The 19,471-nt window shown below is 55.4% G+C and overlaps 4 protein-coding genes across 4 annotated transcripts; 2 read left to right on the top strand and 2 right to left on the bottom strand.

The window, feature by feature from the left end:
- Nucleotides 1–80: 80 nt before the first annotated feature.
- On the bottom strand, nt 81–1,000 carry MONBRDRAFT_35345 (uncharacterized protein). Its single transcript, XM_001742142.1, has 4 exons — nt 967–1,000; nt 639–869; nt 342–455; nt 81–210 (listed from the first exon to the last, which is right to left on the bottom strand). Exons 2-4 carry the CDS (start codon nt 777–779, stop codon nt 169–171), a joined length of 297 nt encoding a protein of 98 aa, XP_001742194.1. The 5' UTR covers nt 780–869; nt 967–1,000; the 3' UTR covers nt 81–168.
- A 533-nt stretch (nt 1,001–1,533) lies between these two features.
- On the bottom strand, nt 1,534–2,702 carry MONBRDRAFT_22088 (uncharacterized protein; the record flags this gene model as incomplete). The annotated part of the gene is made up of 6 exons (XM_001742141.1): nt 1,534–1,641; nt 1,712–1,818; nt 1,902–2,004; nt 2,122–2,172; nt 2,286–2,429; nt 2,577–2,702. The coding sequence occupies 6 exons, from the start codon at nt 2,700–2,702 to the stop codon at nt 1,534–1,536; spliced, it is 639 nt and encodes a 212-aa protein (XP_001742193.1).
- A 764-nt stretch (nt 2,703–3,466) lies between these two features.
- On the top strand, nt 3,467–7,090 carry MONBRDRAFT_4979 (uncharacterized protein; the record flags this gene model as incomplete). Its single annotated transcript, XM_001742589.1, has 7 exons — nt 3,467–3,637; nt 3,772–3,849; nt 4,150–4,296; nt 4,478–4,675; nt 4,785–5,841; nt 5,991–6,088; nt 6,233–7,090. The coding sequence occupies 7 exons, from the start codon at nt 3,467–3,469 to the stop codon at nt 7,088–7,090; spliced, it is 2,607 nt and encodes an 868-aa protein (XP_001742641.1).
- A 1,470-nt stretch (nt 7,091–8,560) lies between these two features.
- On the top strand, nt 8,561–19,137 carry MONBRDRAFT_35505 (uncharacterized protein; the record flags this gene model as incomplete). The annotated part of the gene is made up of 17 exons (XM_001742588.1): nt 8,561–8,581; nt 8,818–9,781; nt 9,915–11,224; nt 11,317–11,610; nt 11,703–12,074; nt 12,193–12,426; nt 12,538–12,756; nt 12,847–13,392; nt 13,534–13,857; nt 14,023–15,009; nt 15,102–15,269; nt 15,398–15,754; nt 15,834–15,941; nt 16,114–16,416; nt 16,569–17,654; nt 17,785–18,465; nt 18,585–19,137. The coding sequence occupies 17 exons, from the start codon at nt 8,561–8,563 to the stop codon at nt 18,966–18,968; spliced, it is 8,358 nt and encodes a 2,785-aa protein (XP_001742640.1). The 3' UTR covers nt 18,969–19,137.
- Nucleotides 19,138–19,471: the final 334 nt, after the last annotated feature.

Raw genomic sequence — 19,471 nt, 5'->3', positions numbered from 1 at the left:
TCGTATCGCGGCCTGTGTTCATATTGCCATGCCTTTGTGACAGTGGATTGAGTGACAAGCTTAATTTTTTTCAATTTTTTGCAAGTCTTGAAAGTGTGGGGCTGTGGCAAGTCTTGTGTCAGCCGGAAGCGTCGCGAAGTATTCTATGCCATACGTCATGCCAAAGCTTTACTCAATGTTGCTGAGGGCATCCGTCGCACCCTTGCCAGTCTATGAAAGCGGAGAAAATGCGTGAGCACGAGGCAATAGATAAAATGTTCAAAAAAAAAAGGAAGCAATGGTATCAAAATCAGCACACTCGTTTCAGAATTGAATGCAAATGGGGAGCACCAAGTGCGTACCTCGACGGCCTTGAGCTCGTGCTGGAAGGGGGGCAGAGAGCGGAACACCTTGATGTGCACAAACTCGTTGGAGCCCACGTCCACCTTGATCAGATAGTTGGTGCCAGCCACAACCTGTTGTGGGGCGAGAACCACGCATGTGAGTTTGCCCTCCAAACCGGCACTGCGTCGCACGAGGTTCAAGGCACAAGCGCCAAGAATTCCCAATCAAACAACAAAAACGACAAAAAAAAGAAAAAAAAAAATGGCAGCAGCCGTTTGCTTCTAGATGCAGATGTGCAGATGTTTATGTCTCACCTGGGTGGAGACCTGAATGGCCTTGAACTGCTCAACATCCTTGCCAATCTTGGCAACGACATCCGACTTGACAGCGTCGGCAACTTGCTGAATCTCTTCGTCGGCGTCGCGAGGAGCACCAAATCCACCAACCATGGCCATGTTTGCGGTTTTGGAGTAGTGGGGTCCAGCAAAAGCAGTAGCAAGAAGAAGGCTGAAGATGGCAAGTCGGACTGTTCGACCGTAAGGGAGCTAGAAAACGAGGGAAAGTCACGGCCACAGATGAGCAAGTAAACATGCCAGCACACGCCACTGTACCGATGAGTATACGTGAGCCAGCGCGGCTGACCTCCAGGATGAACGGTTGACGTACAAAACAACAGCAAGGGAGGAGTTGAAAATGCCACTGAACCAACAAACGCCTCCACAACGACCAACACGACAACAACAACAACAACAACAGCAAGGCAGAGAGAGAACAAAAAAACAGTGGGTCTAAAATTAGATGATATCGTTACGTGTGCGGGGCGGGTTTCGCGTGCGCTTCTGGGCCGAGTCGGGCGCTGCGGCGGCGAAGAGGAGGAGAGGAGTTGGGATTCAACGGCTGAATCATCGAAGTAAAGGGTGAGCAGCAATGGCAAAAAGGGAAATCTAAAGACTCTTTCGATTATCGTGCACATGTTGACACATCACACCAAAATATGGCTTGGTTTCACAAGTGTTGATGACCTCCAGGTGCCACGGGCAGGTGCAGCGCCTGGTTGCTTCGGTCCAAAAGTCGGCTCAGCCCACACAAGACACTTGAGAAAAATTCGGGTGGGTGCCCGTTTACACAATGAGGCGTATGCAGGCACGGGCGTCGGCACACACGATGTAACACGGTCACCATGTGGCCATGATCCGATGTAAAATTGACTCAGGTCGAGGGTGCCTTGAGCGCAGCCAGTCGCCGCATCAAATCATCCTCGCCAACATCCTCGGCTTCAAATGTAGCAGCAGGCCGCTGCCGCACTGGGGCGGCCAACTACAAGACCATGAAAACAGTGATGAGCTGAAGATCCCGCTGGGTCGCAAACGCGCGTGCCAATTCGCACCTGAGCGCCAACACCGAGTCCAATTTCATCCAGGACTGCGTTGACCAGCTCGCTGCTTTCCTCCTCCACATCTGAATCGTCAAATGCCGCATCCAGCGCATCGTCCACTATATTTCCGGGCAAGGGGCAAGATGTGGTCAGACGAGCTAGATGTGCAACATGCAACTGCCTTTCCTCGCAAGTCACGTACTGGTGGATTGGGCCATGTCCATGCGCATGCTCTCCTGCTCAAATTGCTGCATGGTAGCGGCTAGCTCCTCTGGCTTGAGTTGCGCATTCATCGTGCCCATCGTCTACACCACCAGTAGGCCACAGGCCGACACATGCCAGGTAACTTTAGCGCGAGGGCAAGGCTGGCCAAGCAACGCCTTGTAGCCAAGGAGAAGCTGCAAACAAGCAAGAGCACACACCTTGGCGGCCGTGCCCATGGCCTTGGCGGTAGCAGCATGCGTTTGCATGATCTGGCATCACATCGATAGTCAGGTAGGTTGATTGCACGAAGAAAAGGCGCATCGCAAGCCCGAGGAATAGCTGCATGAAGCTTCCCAAGAAGAGGCTCATGCCTGAAACCTACCGACATGGTGTTGCGGGCAGAGGAAATCTGGCCCTTGGCCTTGAGCTGGCGTGTACGGGCACCACGCAATTGCACCAGCTGCTTTGCCAGCATCTTGGCCTGTGCATTGTCGCCTGCCTTGGCCGCGCGCTTAATGTCAGCCTCCTACCAGTATGGAGGCCGCCGGGTGTGAGTGGGTGTGTGAACCTGTGTGAGTGTGTACATGCGCATGCGCGTGTGCACGGACAGGCACGAAAAAGCCATCAGGATTGATAGCGAGCAGTCGACCAACAGGCCTCGCTTCATACGCACCAGTTGCCGTTCTTGACGTTGGCTGGCATTGACTTCGCGCTGAATCTCACGCTCATGCCGCTGCATTTCGCGCTTCTGCGCCCGGGCCTGCTCCCTCGGGTCGGGTTTCTTCGCAAAGAAAGACATGGTGTCTCGAATCCCACGATGGCAAGCTGCGAGCCGTGCGTTTCAAAGCTAAAATCGAAAATGCCTGGTGTCCTCGATGGCAGTGTTAGTCGCCTGGCCAAGCTGACAGCGGGACATGTACCGCCACCCCTGCCTGTTTCTGCTTCGTCGTCGCTGTCGTCTACGTGTGCTGTCTGTGGGCTGCGATCAAATGCCCTTCACTCCTGTCGGGGAAACGTTTGCTGACATATCTGTTACATCACCTGGAAAAGTTCCAATCACTATTTCATGACTTTTACCCGTGAAAGCCTTTACAATTCAGCAAGTTGATCGGAATGAGGACGAGCTTGCGAGAGACAGAGAGAGAGACAAAAGAGAGAGAGAGACAAAAGAGAGAGACGGTGAGAGAGAAAGACAAAAGAGAGAGAGGGATCGTACACGTTGCTGTTGTTCACTGCCACACACACACTCTCTCTGTGTGTGTCTCTTGCCTTTCTCAACTCGACAGCTCACGCGCACAGAGCAGCTCGTCGTTGGCCAACAACGCGAGGCCATCGTGGTGGGGCAACCGTGTGATCTGGTCGTTTTGTGGATCGCCATTCGGGCGCTGTTTGGTTTGCTGACGGCAGGGATCTTGCTATCGTACCCGGCTGTGGCTGGTCGGAACCATAAAACGAGGCCAGCCGCACGCTGGGCGGGGTCTGCATGCGCTTCTCAAACCTCACGCTTGGGAGCTGGAATTGTGGCTGAGCTGAGGTGGCCCACTAGCCACACCACCGTACGTCATGAGCGAGAGCAACCCCATCCCTGACTTTGACGCCGAGGTACAGAAACCACGCTTGCATGCAAATGGCTGCTGCCTCGCGGCCAGCCCTCAAGAGCCTGGCCGTGCTCGCTGTCGTCGCCTCACGCTGCTGGTACGCCTCCTCTTCATCCGATGCACTTGCAGCTCGCAGGTATATCCCGAGCCCCCTTGCCCATCTCTGGCAAGAAAATTGCCGCTGCCACCAAGCTGGCTTTGAAAAACCTGCGCGTGAGTCTTTGCGCTCGGCTTGTTCAAATCACTTGGGTGCTGCTGTCCACGTTCCAGGCCTCACAGCCGCCATCGCTTCGCTTTTGCCAGTACTACAAGCATGTGGTCTATGCTGTTGAGCGATTTATTGCCAAGGTGTGTGGCCCGACTTGCCAAGTTTGAGGACATTGGCCCTCACCCCGCCCAATCCTTGCATGCGTCAGGTCAAACTTGAGTACAAGTTGCCGGGTCTTTATGTCATTGACTCAATCATGAACAACTCTCAACACACGGTGCGGCATTTGAATTATGTCTTCACACTACACCTCCTTTTTTTTTAAAAAAAAACACCCTTCGATTCTAGTCCCGCTTTGCCATGTCAATCTCTACCATTACCGACATGAGCAGTCGCTGCACTCATTGGGGCTTGCGACGATGTCGCTTCCGTTCCTGCAGAATAAAGAAAAGGACCCCTTTGTCGAGCGATTTGCCAAAAATATCCAAGTTACCATAGATCACCTAGCGCGTGCCAGTGCCAAAGATCGCAAAGCTGCCGCGCACGTTGTTGGTCTCTGGCGCAAGAAGGAATTTTTTGGCGAAACGGTATGAGAGCCAGCTTGTTCTCTTTGAGCCATCCTTCTTTTCTTCTCCCTTCCCTTGGATATCTTTGTCTTCCTTACTCCTGCCACACCCCCCTCCCCCCCGCTTTGATGGTCCATTCCTCTTTTGTCCTTCATCATCTCATCCGATCTTTGTCACCCGCTTTTCGCAACACGCATTTTAGATCTGCGATGCCATGCTGGCCAAACTGGAGACCGGTGTTGACGAGTCAGCAGGCAATTCGCCTGCCTCCACTCCTGCGAATGACCCTCGCGCCGGCGCTGATCCGCGCCTGGCTGCTGCCAATGGCACCGATCCGCGCCGAGTTGCTCAAGACCCGCGCACCTCAACAACTACCCCTGCCGACCCGCGCGCAGCCAAGGTATGCACCTCGTACACTTTTGCTGTGCAATGGGGGGTTGGATCCTTCTTGCTCTGACATTTTCTGACACCCCTGCTTTGCATCTTGTGCCACCTCCCAATGCGCGCAGACGGATGATCTGTTGTATGAGATGCCGAACACAGCTGGAGCGTCATCAAACTCTTCTGCAGCCACAGGCCCGGGCGCATCTACAAGCTCCGCTGGCACGACCGACTCGGCAAGCGACTTGCTGAATAATCTCTCTGCCGATACCAATGTTCTCGCTGCCCTCTCAAGCCTGCTGGCTCAGGTGCAGCAAACCAAGGAGCAGCCAGCTAGCGCTGATGTCACCATGGACTCCACATCAGCCACGGCGCTACCGCAGGCCCCACCAGCTGCAGCCCACGAACTACGTTATGGTGCTCCTCCCGAGCATACCTACCCGCCTGCTCAAGCTCCTCGCGGTCAGGGCATGGGTGAGAGTGCCTTGCCACAGCACGGAAACTTTTTGCCACCCGGTGGTCAGTTTGCACCACCACTTGATGGTCCCCCACAACAGATGCAGTCTTCCTACCCGCAGCAGGGGCAACAGTTCTTGCCTCAGAACCAGGCCCAGTCGCAGCCACCGCGATCTCCGACTCAAGCCCATTCGCAACAGCAACAGCAACAGCAACAACAACAACAGCAGCAGCATTCGTTTTTACCGCCAGCCATGGGATCGCATGGCCCAAACCCATCATTTCAGCCGCCGGGCCCAGGCGCACCCGACCACGATCCCAACCCAGGCCACCCCGGGCAGGGATTTCCTGACGCAAAACCATCGGCACCGCATGGCTCAGACAATCGGCACCCCGGTGAAGCCCCTCCGAATGGTGCTGGCTGGAACGAGGGCCACCACCTCCCAGCTCACCAGAATTTCGGAGCACCAGGGCAGCAGCCACATCAGCCACCGCACAATTTTGGACCGCCCATGGGCCAGATGGGCATGCCTCACATGGGCTTTGCCCCGCCAGGCGGACCCGTGCCTGGTATGAACATGATGGGTCCGGGTTTCAATTCGACCAGCATGGGCATGATGCCTGGTCCAGGTGCTATGATGGCTCAACCAGGCATGCACTCCATGGGGGGCCTGCCGCCTTTCAAAGAAGGAGACCCCTTTGATGATTGTCCAAAGAATACTGTGCGCTGTATGTTAGCGCCTTGCAACATGCTTGCTTGCCGAGTTCGGTCCAAAATGACTTGCCAGCCAAATTTTGACATCGTTTTGCGCTTCAGTTGGACCGTTCATGCGCCATCTGTATCCTCTCATTTTCTGGTCCTGACTGCCTTTACTTAGTGGTGAGTAGCACGCTGTGGATTGGCTCACTTCCACCAGATGCCACTGAGCATGAAGTTGAACGCCTCTGCGAACCGTATGGCTGCCTCGATTCGAAGGTACGCGCGGGGATAAAGTCTCGTGTCGGGGCTCGTACGCAAGGCAGGCAAGGGCGGGCAAGGTGGTTGGTGGATGGGCACACGTGGCTCACCAGGCCACCGTGCATGGTCTGTGTACCTTGACTTGGGAACACTTTGTGTTAGTTTATGGGGAGCAAGCAGCAAGCGTTTGTAATTCTCGAGTCACGCCAGGCGGCTGAAGCAGCAGTCAAGGTGCTGGATGGGGCACGTTTTCGACAGGCGCGTCTCAAGGTCAACTTTGCCAAAGGCTTCATTCAAAAAAACTCGCAGGATTGGAACCAGCACAACGGCGTCTCCTACCTCGAGCTGTCGCGTATCAGTCCCAAGAACCTGAAACAGTTGGTCGACGGCTGTGTAGTGGACCGGTGTACTGCACCGCCAGCGTTGCTCAACGATCTAGCTGCCTTCCCACATAAATTTTATTCTAGCGAAAACATTGGTGGCGTGAAAGGTATCACCGATCGTCGGGAGGGCAAGATTCCACTGGAACAGGAATACCCTGTGCCAGACTTGATTGCTTTGGCACCAGACGACCCACCCGCACGATCACGATCGCGAGACCGCCACGATACCCGCCGTGATGAACGTTGGGAAAGGGGCGGTGGGCACCGTGATGGGCGCGACTATCGCCGTGATTACCCACGTCGCGAAGATCGTTACCCAGACCGCCGGGAGCGCGACTTTGATCGCGATGGCGACCGCCATAGCCATCACTCGGACCGCGACAGTCGGAGCCGCGACCGGGGTTACGGCCATCCTGACCGGTATGCCGATGACGGTCGGCGGAGTCGTGACAGAGAGCCTCACGGCCGGGAGCATCGTTCCTCGAGCCGGGATCGTGGTCATGGCCGTAGCTACGGCCAGGATCACGAGAGTAGCTATCGTGACCAGACACGCGAAGATAATTACAGCGCGAATGCGGGAGACCAAACCATGTCGACGTTTGCTCCACCAGAGCCTCGAAACACGCGATGGCAATAAAAGCCATGGCCGTGTTCTTGGTGCCCCTGCTCTATCAACACTATACTTCCTGGCTTGACGGACCAGCGACGTTGTGTCGCGCCTTGTTTGTGCCCCCCTTTCAGTGCCTTTTACGCGTGCTTGCGCGCTTGTATGTGCTTGATTTGTTTTTCCTTTCCTTTCCGGTTGCGTAGCTTCCTTTTGCGCTTCGGGCTGTGCCCGTCATCGCTCATGGCTACAACGAAGAATGAACGCCGACACTGTCGGCACTGTCATGAATGTTGCGCCAATCTTTCTTTCGCTAGCTAGAGGAGTGCGAGCTCCTGCCTTCGATCCTGATAAGAGCTCGGCTGTTGTTTGCATAGATGTGTTGACTCATGTCTAACCTGATTTGAGATTGACTTTCAACCTCCTCTCTATTTTCACGCTCTCATCGCCTCTTGCCTTCAGCATCATCCGCGACACGAGTGCTGAAGGTGCCGTTCTCTTGGTCATATGGGCAAAGGTGCGGTGTGACATCTGTGTGACAAGAAAGTTCACTGATTTGAAAACCAGATTACAATTGCTTTGACAACAAAATTGATGGCAAAACTATAGCGTCTTTACTTCATTGGGTCAATTTTTGGATGGCCGCCTTCTGGCTTTGCTGCCCTGGACGATTGGTAGTCCACCCGACACATCTTTGACGAGCGCAAAAGGCAGCCGGTCGGAGTCTGTGGTGCCATGTTTTGTCCCCTTCCTCAGCGCCAGTGATCCCAGGGATGTATCACTCGAAACGCCTCATGAGGTCGTCAACAACGACAAACTTTGAGAGACAGAGGGCCCAGCCTGCACAAAAACACGCACACAAAGCGTCGACTATATCACACTTTGTGTATAAAATAGCATGACACAAGCTACACTTTAAAGTAAACCAGACACCCCTTTAGCCAAACCCTTACCCGTGTGTGCAAGAGAGAGAGAGAGAGAGAGAGAGAGAGAGAGAGAGAGAGAGAGAGAGAGAGAGAGAGAGCAAGCTCAGAACAAAAGACCAAAGACACATCCACATTGAGGGAACCAAAGGAGTGTAGTTTACGCCCGCTGCTGCCGCTGCCACCACCGTCAGGAGAAGAGGGACGGGTGTGGTGCTTCTCCGGTCCCCCTCGGGCAGACCAACCTGGTCCTTCGAGTCTTTTCTGTTGCGTTGGGACAGGAGGATCTTGGCCTTTGTTGGCAAGGACGCCGCTGCCGTGGGTGGCAGTCTGTGGTGCGTTGGCCGTTTTTGCTTGCCTTCTCTTCGAACCGATCGTGAACAGCCATCCGGGTGCTGTTGGTTTGACGCCTCCAACGGCCGCTGCACACGTTCAATACGACCCCTTTGTGGCCCAAGCGCATGCTTGTTTGAATCTCTGATCTACCGTGTGCATGCACTGTCTGTATTCGCCCTTGCAGTCCAAGTCTGCGGTTGTAGTGCGGCAAGTGTTGGCAAAAGTCCTCCAGCCGTGACCGAGAATGGCGGATCTTGTCGTCCAGGTCAGTCAGTGTTGTCTAGATGGTAATTCTAGAACGGAGTTTAATTTTCGGCACAGGCCAGCTAGATGCTGCGCCCACCGCGCCTTGCTACTTGCCGTGTGTTGATTTGCTGATTGGCAAGAATGCGGAATGGCCATCACTTCAGCATGGTTTACCCTACGTGCTCGCTGCTCACGACTCACCCAAACCTACCTTCGTTCTGTTACCACCACTTGTCCAATTGCACCAACCTGTAGCCATTGCGCTGGGCCGGAACGGAGCTGAACACGGAGGATGGCCCATACCGTGAGGTCTTTGAGCTCGTGGCCATCGAAATTGCCGAGGGCGATAAGCTTGGCCTTGTAATTGTCGGCGGCTCGGACGATCCCGATGCCGAGCAACCCGGCCTCGTGGTGACCGACGTGGTCGAAGAAACCGCCGCTTATCGTGATGGACGCATCCAAGCCAATGACGAGATTCTCATGGTTAATGAGCAAGCCGTCGACCCCAACGCCACGCACTCTGCTCATGCCGATCTACTGCGCAACGCCGTCATGTCGGGGCGCGTGGAACTTAAGCTCCGTCGTGTCATCCCCGCCGACCAGGTGGACCTGACCACCATCTTTGCCATGCGCCATGGCGTTGAGTTGCCCGATGGCAGTGCCTACCCGGGTACCGTCGAGTATATGGCGGAAGGCGTGGTCCTGGAGACACTCGAGCTGGACGATCTCGATCGCGACTTTGGCCTCGCTTTGATTGGGCCCCGAGATGAGGATGATATGATGAGTCCTCCCGGCGTGTACATCGCTGCCATTCTGGCCACCGGTGCCGCCGCTCGCTCGAGTCGTCTGCACAATGGCATGCAAATACTTGAGGTTAATGGTTGGAATGTCTCCAATGCCTCTGTGGCTGAGGTGGAGGCCATCCTCAATGTCGTGCCCGTGGCCGTCATTGTCGCCACCAGTAACCCAGAGGGCTACATGCCGTATGCCAACGCTGCCTACAACCGTTATTGGTCTCCGGTTGGCGCCACGGACGATGCCATTGAGCCTCGCAAGGTGGTGCTCACCACCACCGAGGAGAATCGCCGCCTGGGCATGACCATCGCCGGTCCTCGGTCCGACTTTGACATGACAGCTGCAGGGACCTTTGTCACCGATATCTTGCCAGGTGGCGCTGCTGAGCGCTGCGGCTCCCTGCAAGTGGGCGATCAGATCCTTGGTACGAGCCGACAGCGGAAGTGAATGACTTCTCAGTGTCCTTTCCCTTGGCTGGGAACCTTGTCTCATGTCCCTACTCCGTCGCTCGCCGTTTGTCTTTCTCATCGCCACCACTGTGCTCCCTCCTGATGCAGATGTCAACGGTGTTTGCCTCTATAGTGCATCACATGAGCATGCCAAGCGCGCTCTGTTGGACGCTGGTACTTCGATCAAGCTGCTAGTCATGTTCAATCCTCAGGGTCGAGATGCCTTCACCTTTGAGACGGAGAAGATTGAGGCCTTTGAAGCCAAAGAGACACTGCCTCCCATGCCTCCTCGCCCCGTGGCGAAGCAGCTAGAGGTCACTGACAAGGACTGGCGTACGGTGACTGATACCGTCAAGCTTCATCTTGCCAAGACCATGCCTTCTGAACGTCTGGGCATGAGTGTGTACGTGTGCGAGACACCATCACGCACCGCTGTTTTGGTCTCAAATGTTTTCAAGGGCAGCGTCGCCGCCGTGGCTGGCCTTGTCGTAGGTCAGGAGCTCAAGGAAGTCAATGGCACTTTGCTCGCGGGCATGGAGCAGAGTGAGGTCGTGGCTCTTCTCAAGACCTCTGAGCTGGATGTGGTCGTGTCAGCAGCGCCCGTCGTGGATCGTCGCCTGCTGCTGCAAAGCACCATCGTTCATCACACCACCGACGCCATCATGCAAGACGTGCCCCAGCTCGTGACCATTGATGCCCGTGACGGCCTCGGTTTTGCCTACACAGGCCCGGCTTCAATTCACGGGGCCCACCCGAATGGCGTATTTGTGACTCGCCTACTGCCCGGCGCCCCGGCAAACTTGGAAGCCGGTGACCGCATTCTTGCCATTTTTGATCCCGTGGCAAAGAAGTTTCAATCGGTGGCTTTTGCCACCCAGGAGGAGGTGGGCTCCAAGATGCTCGCCGCCCTGGCCGCGCACAATGAATGTCACATTGTGGTCGTGCCCCACCCAGAGGCCTTTGTGTTTAGTTCCAGCACCGAAATTCTTGGTGCACGTCTTGATGAGCTGTACAAGCCTGCAAATCAGGCCGCTATTGACTCGGCCAAGACCATCATGCGCCGCGCTGCGAAGCGCTTGGCGACGCTCGACCACACTCAGCTGACCATTTCAGGCAATCTTGAGTCAGATGCAGGCAGCCTTCGCGTACCCTTTCATGTCCAGGCTTGCTTCGCCCACATGCCGGATGACGAGAATGAATTGCACTTTCGCAAGGGTGATATTCTGGAAGTGACGGATTTGACCAGCATTGATCAGTGGACTGCCACGCTGTTGACGGATGAACATGGCGAGCTCGCCACCGGTTTGATTCCCAGCCCCAGTGCTTACGAAGGCTCTTTCCGCCAAACGCGCCGCTACGCCGAGCAAGAGCGTGCGGCCCGCGAACTAGTGGCCACCATTCCGGCCCATGACGTCATGGTAAGGTTCACCAGAGTTGCTCAAGCTCTGCTGTCCCGTGCCAACCGTGCTCATCCACTCACCTGCCTCACCGCTCGCGCTCATGTCCACAGACGCGTCGCGAAACCATGCAAGAACTGATGGCGGTGCACTCGTACGTTGTGGTGGAGCGCCGCGAACAAGTCATTGGTCTGCGTCCCGTGGCCGTATACGGGCCTGGGGCCGACTACCTGGCTCTTCGTGCTGTTCGCCAGCTACGCGATGTTCAGGTCACCCAGCCCCTCCGCTGTACCAGCCGCCCTCGTCGAGAGAACGAGCGTCAGGGCCGCGAATACGAGTTTGTCAGCCAACAAGTGATGGAGGAACGTCTCAAGTCCAAGCAGCTGGTCGAGGTTGGCCGTTACAAGGTAGGCAAAGATGCCTTGGGCTACCACTGCCATGTGTCTGCGCTCGTGCTATTTCCCAACCTGGCGCTTTGCTCACCCCACACGCATCATAGGATAACCTCTACGGCACCAGCATCGATTCGATCAAGGGGCCCGCCGAGGCCGGTCGCTTGCTGCTCATGCACTGCCACCCGCCGGCCATTCGCCGGCTGCAGTTTATCGGAGACGTTCATCCATTGGTCATCTTCTTGCATGCGACACCGGAAATGGCCCGAGAGGCACTCGAGCCCCTTGCAAACCGCTTGGACATCAAGGAGGAGATTGATCGCGCGTATCAGATTGATCTGCAATACAGCCACATCTTCACGCATCGCCTGGATTTGGACTCTGATTTGGATGGCGTTGTCAAGCTTCTGGCTGATATTATTGAGGATGAGTGTCGCCTTCCGTTCTGGGCCCCGATCAACAAGAGCCTTCCGCACATGGTACGCCAGTTGATGCCAAGCCATGAGGGCTCGTGATATTTTAATACACCACGCGGCCTCCGTTTGGGCGCGGTTCCTGACCTTTAGTCTAACATTATCTTGTTGCTTGCTCATGCAGCCTGCGGAGGAAATTGACCGGGCGGTGGCAGCGCTCTCCGTCCGCAATGTAACTGTGGCCAAGGGCAGCGACAACAAGTTTGGCTTTGAGACGTTGCAGCCCAAGAATGAGCATTACCACGTTTTGCAAATCAATGCGCCTGGCCCTGAATTTGTGTCCGAGGAGATGGCTCATCACAATGATATCATTCTGGCCATCAACGGTCAAAACATGATCTGCGAGCCCCATTCCAAGGTGGGTCCGCCGTTTAGATCGCAGCCCAAGCGTGCTCTCCAGTGGCACGTGGCGTGTGTTTTGGCTCCTTGGGTCAGGTCTTACAGCCTGCCGCGATGCGCGTGTGAGTAGGTCAAGGACGCGTTGAAGAAGGCCAACGACGTGGTGCACATGGTAACCATGGCACCCGTGCCCGGCATTCGCACCGTCAACCTGCGCAAGCGAGGCGGAGGCTACGGCATGACCATTCAGTCGCACCAAGGTGTCGCAGGCGTCATTGTTGGCGAGGTCACGCCGGGCTCCCCTGCTGCGATGAGCGAGACTATCCAACCGGGTGATCTCATCTTGGCGGTAAGCAGTTGGGTTGCGGGCAGCTCAGCTCTGTCGTGCCGTGCCTCGGTTTTCGTGCCGTGCCTCATTTGTACTCAACCACCTTCGTAGATTAATGGCAAGTCCATGTTGACGGCGAGCCATGATGTCGTGCTCAGCATCTTGCGCACGGAGCGTAATGTTGCCATGCTCGTCGTATCCCTCCGCTACCTGATGAGCATGACGGCCCAAGAACATCTCGTCCCTTTGGTTGGGCTGGATGATCGCGGCCTGGGTGTTATCCTTGACTTTGACGGCCCTTATTCAGTGCCCATCATCAAGGGCGTGGTCCCAGGCTCGCCGGCTGCTGTGGATGGCACCATCCAAACAGGTTGGATTTTGATCGAGGTCAATAACCTCGTCTGTCGGCATGCGACACGGGAGCAGATTGAGCGCGAGCTCAACTACAACGGCCAGGTGGAGCTACTGGTGAGCCCCCCGCCTCGCCCCATCGAAGCCGGTGTCAACATGAAGTTTGTGCGTCTCAAGCGCGAGCGTGATGGAGCCTATGGTTTGACCGTCGTTGCCATGGGCAAGACGCTATACGTCGGCAACGTCGTGCCGGACTCGCCTGCCGCCAAGTCGGGCCAGGTGCAGCCGGGTGATGAACTGCTCGAGGTAAGCCAGCAGTTCGTGTCCTTTCCCTCAGACTGCGTTGATTCTGTTTTGGTGCTTGTCTGGGCGTTGAAGAAGAAATTTTTGCGCCTCCTTCTCTTTCTCGCCCTCTCTCATTTTTGAAATGCACGTTTGAATGCACAGATTAACGGCAAGCCAGTTGCAAAGGTTGGCTACGAAGGAGTGACAAAAATTATGGGAGAAACGAGCAGTGTGGAGCTTCGACTCATGCCCTCAAATCTGGACTTGAAGCGTCTCATCAATGCGACGTATCAAACCCCCGAGTACACCACCATCACTTGCCCGCCCGATTATCAAAACCATCGCCGCGTCATTGTGCAGCGCGATGGTCCGTTTGGTCTCAAACTGGAGGCAGCTGAGGGTCAATTGCCCGTCATTGATGAGCTCACAACTGGAGGGGCTGCAGCCAAGACGGGTCAACTCATGGTCGGAGATACCATTCTGGCGGTATGTAACCTTTGTTCCCATGCCTCTCAAAGTATGATAAGATACGGACAACTGGAATGCTCGACCGGGCCTCTCTTGCACATGTGCCCACACAGCTCTCTTCCTCTCCCCTCTACTCGACCTCTCTCTCTCTCTCCCTCTCACGCTCGTCGGCATCCTGCTTAGGTCAATGGTGAGAAGTGCGATGGACTCACGTTTGAGCAAGTGGTACAGCGACTGGCGGCCCACGACGTGGCATGCTTGGACGTAGCCGTACATCGTCCAATTGTGGAGCCTGAGGCGCCCCTGTCCACTGAAGCCATGTATCAGCGTCGCTTGGCCGTTATTAATCGCCCACCGACCGGCGGGCTCGGCCTTGCGGTTGAGACCAAAGACGATCCGCTGCACACGGACTTTCCGCGCATCACCCAGATCAAGCCCGATTCACCCGCCGGCCAGTGTCCCAACCTCTTTGTCGGTGACTACATTCTCTCCATCAATGGCCGCCGCATGCATGGCGTGTCTCAGGAGCTTCTGATTGAAACGCTCAAGTCGTACAACCGCGTCGAACTTGAAGTGGTGCAAGCTCGCGTTGAGGAGGAGGCACACTCGCTGTCTGGCACGTTGATGCTGACCACCACCCTGCACCGCGGCCCGGCTGGGCTTGGACTCGAGCTGATTACGGTTCAGGGTGAGGCCTTGCCATTGGTCAAGACGGTCTTTCCAGGTAGCGTGGCTGCCGAGGACGCTATCATTGAGCGTGGCGATCGTGTGGTTAAGATCAATGACGTACCCGTGGCCGGCAAGGACCACGACGACGTCATTGAATTGCTCACGAGTGCGGAATCTGTCCGCTTGGAGCTACTCCGCGAGCGCGTGACGCGCCACATTTCGACCAGCATTCCCCGTGGCCCGAGTGGCTATGGCCTTCAGCTCACGTCGGTTGATGATGGCTCCGAGCTCCCGTTTGTGGGTGACATTATTGCGGGAGGTGCCGTGGACCAGAACGGTGTCCTGTGTGTGGGCGACGTTTTGCTGGCCATCAACGGCACAAGCCTGAAAGGCCTCCAATATGATGATGTCCTCAATCTCATCAAGGATTCGCCCTCGGTACTCAGCGTCGATGTTGCACGCGAAGATCTGCCGACTGAAGTGGCACGACTGCTCGACTCGGTACGTTTGACGCACTTGAATTTTATTCTGATATTTTTTTGTTTTTACTTTAAGATTGGCCGTGTGGCTCACTTGCTGGCGGCATCCAACAGAGGGATGACGAGGAGCCACGCCATGTTCGACTGGAGAAGAACGGTCAAGGCTTGGGCATTAAAGTAACGACCGTGGAAGGCTTTGCCTACCCGGTCATTCAAGAAGTCATTCCCGGCGGCACGGCTGACCGTGCTGGTGATGTGCGGGCCAACGATGCCATTGTTTCGGTTCGTTTTCAAACCCCGCCTCAACGGCTCGTGTTATTGTTCCTAGCCCTGTACCGATCCTGCGAATGCGTTTCGGTTCGATGCATTGATGTGCTCACCGCTCGCTCACACTCGGCTGGTCCGATCAGATCAACGGCGCATCCACGCAGGGCAAAGAGCATGATGAGATTATCCAGATGCTCCAAGCCAATGAAGTGGTCGAGCTTGACCTGCTGCAAGTTCGTCGCATGTCCGACGTGGACGATTCGGCCGCGGATGACCATGAGGAGACGAGCGCCACGCAGGAATCGGTCGTGCCCGAGGAGACTCAATCGGCGCCTATGCCTGCTGGCTTGCGCGTGGTCACACTCCACAAGCGCGGTCGGCATCTGGGCATCAAAATTCAGACGCAGGACGAGTTGGAATACCCTTACGTGGGCGAGGTTCTTGAAGGTGGTGTTGCCAAGGAGGAGGGATCCTTGCAGCAGAACGATATCATCCTTGAGGTATGGACGAAGCCTGAAACCTCTAGACTTGTGTTTTTGAGGTCTTCTTCTGACCTTGACCCCGTTGCCCCAATAACAGATCAATGGTCTTGGCACGGGCGCGAGCAACCATGACGCCGTGGTTCAGGGGCTAGTGGGTAGCGATACAGTTGCCTTGACTGTTCGCTATCCCACCGAGGATGAGCTGGTGCGCTATGCCTCCCACATTCCCGTGTAAATTTTTCTAGTGTTTTTTTTTTTATTTTTTTTTTTATTTATTTATTTATTTATTTTTTTTTTATTTTTTTTTTCAAGTCTCACATCTGGCACGCGTTGCGGTTGCGTGTCTTTTGGCGCTTTGGGTCTTTACTTTGGGCTAGGCAATGATCGAAATGGCTCATGAGGAGTCCGAGGCCATTCCCGAAGATGTTGCTTCTGAGCACAGCGAGCATGCTTCTGAACCAGATGATGCAGACGTGGTCGGCCCCTCCTCAACTCGCTCAAGCCTTGCTATTGATCCCGACGTTGTGCGCGTGGTTGAGCTTGATCGCTCGCAGGGCCGCCTGGGTCTGAAGATTGCCACTCCCGAACATCCCGAATCGTACCCTGTCATCACGGATATTCTTGAAGATGGATCGGCGGCGCACGCCCCAAAGCTTCTTCGCTATGACGCCATTTTGAAGGTATGTGATGTTGTCGTGTGTCTTTGATTGTGCTTTCTTTCCAAGCTTTGTCTGTGGCGCGAGAAAGTGTTGACCGCCGTCGCCTGTGCTTACCCAAACCCCGTGCGTCCTCTTTCTCTTATTGATGTCTTGCCTTGATCGATTGTTCCAAGGTCAATGGCACGGACACGTGTGGCTTGCACCACGAGGACATTGTTGCCCTCTTGTCATCGGCTACACAACTCAAGATTGAAGTGCAGCGCAACAAGCTCATGCTTGCGGTGCTGGCAGCCGAGGCGTCCATGTCTTCTGAATTGGAGGCGGAGAGTGCACGTCTCACCAACGCGCGTGTCGTTTCGCTGACGCGCGGTGACGCTGGGCTGGGCATGGAAATTCTGACCCCGCCAGACGACGAATTTCCCTATCCCGTCGTTGGGCAAATTTTCCCCGGTGCCGCAGCCGCCAACAGTCGCGTCATCGAAACTGGTGATCTTTTGGTGGCCATTGGCGACCGTGAAGATCAGCAACTACTCCGAGGTCTGCCTCACGATCATGTCGTCCAACTGCTCACGGCCTCGACCCCCATCATGTTGCGTGTGGCGGAGATCAAACCGGCGCCCAGCGAGCGCAGCGTGCTGATGGCGTTTGACGAGGATGGCAACCATGACCTCAGTCTGAACGTCAGTCAGGCCCATTACCCTTCTGTGCGTTCCGTTGGGCCCATGGCCGCTGCTGGTGGCGTTCAAGAGGGCGATATTATTCTTCGTGTTAACAGCATTACCACCGAAGGCATGTTGGAAGATGAGTTTGACAGTATTGCCAACAAGAGCAACAAGCGGCTGAAACTCTTGGTCACTGCCGCAGCCTCAGCCCCGCCTTCGGTCCTGGCCCCGGCTTCACAAGAAGCCGCCTCTGCTGAAGCTGCCCCTGCTGAGGCTGCCCCTGCTGAGGCTGCCCCTGCTATTGTCGAGGAGCCCGCGACAGGTCCTGCTTCAGACAAGGCGGCCAACGGGCAACCCCAACCAGAAGGCACAGTTCGAGGAGACAGTAAGGCTCAGGCTGAAACTGAAGGTGACGCCGATACTGCCTTTGTGGGTTTCTTTGACATTCGTCGCGTGCCTCTCAACACGTCTGAAGGCCGCTTGGGCATCAAAATCACGACCATGGAGGAGACTGGTTTGACACAAATCTCAGATGTCTTGCCCGAAGGCGTGGTCGCTGCCACACATCAAGTTCGCCCCGGTGATTTTATCTTGAAAGTACGTATTTTCATCCTACACTTGTTGTGACCAATTTGAATGCTTGCTTGCCAGTCTGCCTGCCAGTCTGCCTGCCTGCCTGCCTGCCTGTCTGCCTGCCTGCCTGTCTGCCTGCCTGTCTGCCTGCGAGTCCGTCACGCCGTATGCTGACCTTGTTCCCTCGTCTGCTGTGCCAAAGGTTGATGCACACACAGTGCGCAACTTGAACCATGATCAGGTCTTGCAGCACCTCACGGCGTCGCCAGAGTTCACCTTGACCGTGGGTCGACGCTCGACCGAAGAAGCTGATGTTGATGCAGAGATTGCCGAGGCACCGGCTGGCAGCCAGGATGTGCATATCAAAGCCCATATTGACCGCAGTCAGGGCAATGGCACGCTCGGCATCAAAATCACGACCGAAGACGACACCGAAACGGTCATCGTCGAAGTTCTACCGGGAGGTGCTGTGGCAGAGGAAGGTCAGCTCCAGGCTGGGGACCGCCTCATTGCCATCAATGGTACCAATGTTCAAGGCGCCGATCACGACACCGTTCTCAAGCATCTCTCAAGCGCCAGTGAGCTGGATTTGGAAGTTGTGCGCTCGGCCGGTGGTCCCATCACCGATGCCCTGGCAGTTGCCGCCGCCTCTCTGGGCTCACAGTTTTTGGGCCGTGATCTTCAAACCATCCATCTGACCCGCCCCCACGGCAGCAGTTGGGGTCTGAGCATCATCGCTCTGGGTGAGAATCTGGGCGTTCTGCTGACAGGCAAGGCAGACGACTCGCCCGCCAGCCGATGCAACGACCTGCAACCGTTTTCCACAATTGTCAAGGTGTGTTGTTTTCATTGCGTTTTGGTCTTACTTGCTTCCCCCCTTCATTTCTCTGCGGCCCGGCCTTTTGTTGTTTGTTGTTTCAAAACCTCACGCGCCTTTCCCTGGCTTATGAGTAGATTAACAACGAGAACGTGCTCTCCGCATCACACAGCGAAGTGGTGCAGTTGATTTCGTCGACGGATGACGTGACGCTTGAGGTCTTGCCCCCTGATGGCACCTCGATAGCTTTGCTCGACGCTCGTGAAGGCCCCCTTGGCATCAAGATTGTCTCCAATGAGGACGACAACTGCGTTCGCGTGTCTGAACTCATCGAGGGTGGACAAGCAGATGAAGCTGAGAGCATTAACGTCGGTGATATCATCGTCTCTGTGAATCATGTCGACCTGCGCGGTAAATCCCACCTGGAAGTTGTCGGGGCCCTTCGTGCCTGTCGCGCGCAGATTGTCATCCAGCTGCAACATGATGACTCCCCTCTCCCAGTCCCCGAGTCGGAATCATAAGCCTTCGCCCTGCCTCTCTTTTGCGTTCGCGTGCGCTACGCACGAACCAAAAAAAAAGTGCTGATTCCTCCTCAAGGCTTTGTCTGATGTCGCAGCCGATCAGCCTGCTTCTCTCGCTTGTGGTTGTTCTTTTGAAGCGTGGCATTTGCACAATTGAACCTGGTGTTTTATGCTTCGAACCTGACTGGGTTTGCCTCTGCAGACGTCAGGCCTCTTACTTATGTGTGGGAAAGACAGAAAAAAAAACACATCGCCAGCTCTTTGGAGGAGAAGTATGGCCTTTGTTACGCTTTGATTAATTTGATCTTACAAGCATTCAGATCGGACTGGGTGCTTCATGAGAAACACGATCGCGGACTGGGTGCTTTTATGAGAGGAAGCGTTGACGTTTGTTGGCGGACTACGTGCTTTTCCCCATCATAATGACTCTCAGTTTTTGTTTTTGTTTTTTGAAAGGTTTTGGGGGTTTGCTCACTGGTCTGGTTGTTCGAATCAAGCCTTGA

The sequence above is a fragment of the Monosiga brevicollis genome, genomic scaffold (assembly GCF_000002865.3).
Source record: "Monosiga brevicollis MX1 MONBRscaffold_2 genomic scaffold, whole genome shotgun sequence".
Taxonomy (NCBI): Eukaryota; class Choanoflagellata; order Craspedida; family Salpingoecidae; genus Monosiga; species Monosiga brevicollis.
Note: the sequence above shows the minus strand (reverse complement) of the source record. Positions and strands in the feature narration are given on the sequence as shown.

Bases quoted from the DNA above. Each gene is read 5' to 3' on its own strand.
- MONBRDRAFT_35345 (XM_001742142.1), bottom strand. From the start codon at position 779: ATGGCCATGGTTGGTGGATTTGGTGCTCCTCGCGACGCCGACGAAGAG. The intron at 456-638 runs GTGAGACATAAA...GCCCCACAACAG, and splicing joins CCATTCAGGTCTCCACCCAG to GTTGTGGCTGGCACCAACTA. The intron at 211-341 runs GTACGCACTTGG...CCGCTTTCATAG, and splicing joins ACGAGCTCAAGGCCGTCGAG to ACTGGCAAGGGTGCGACGGA.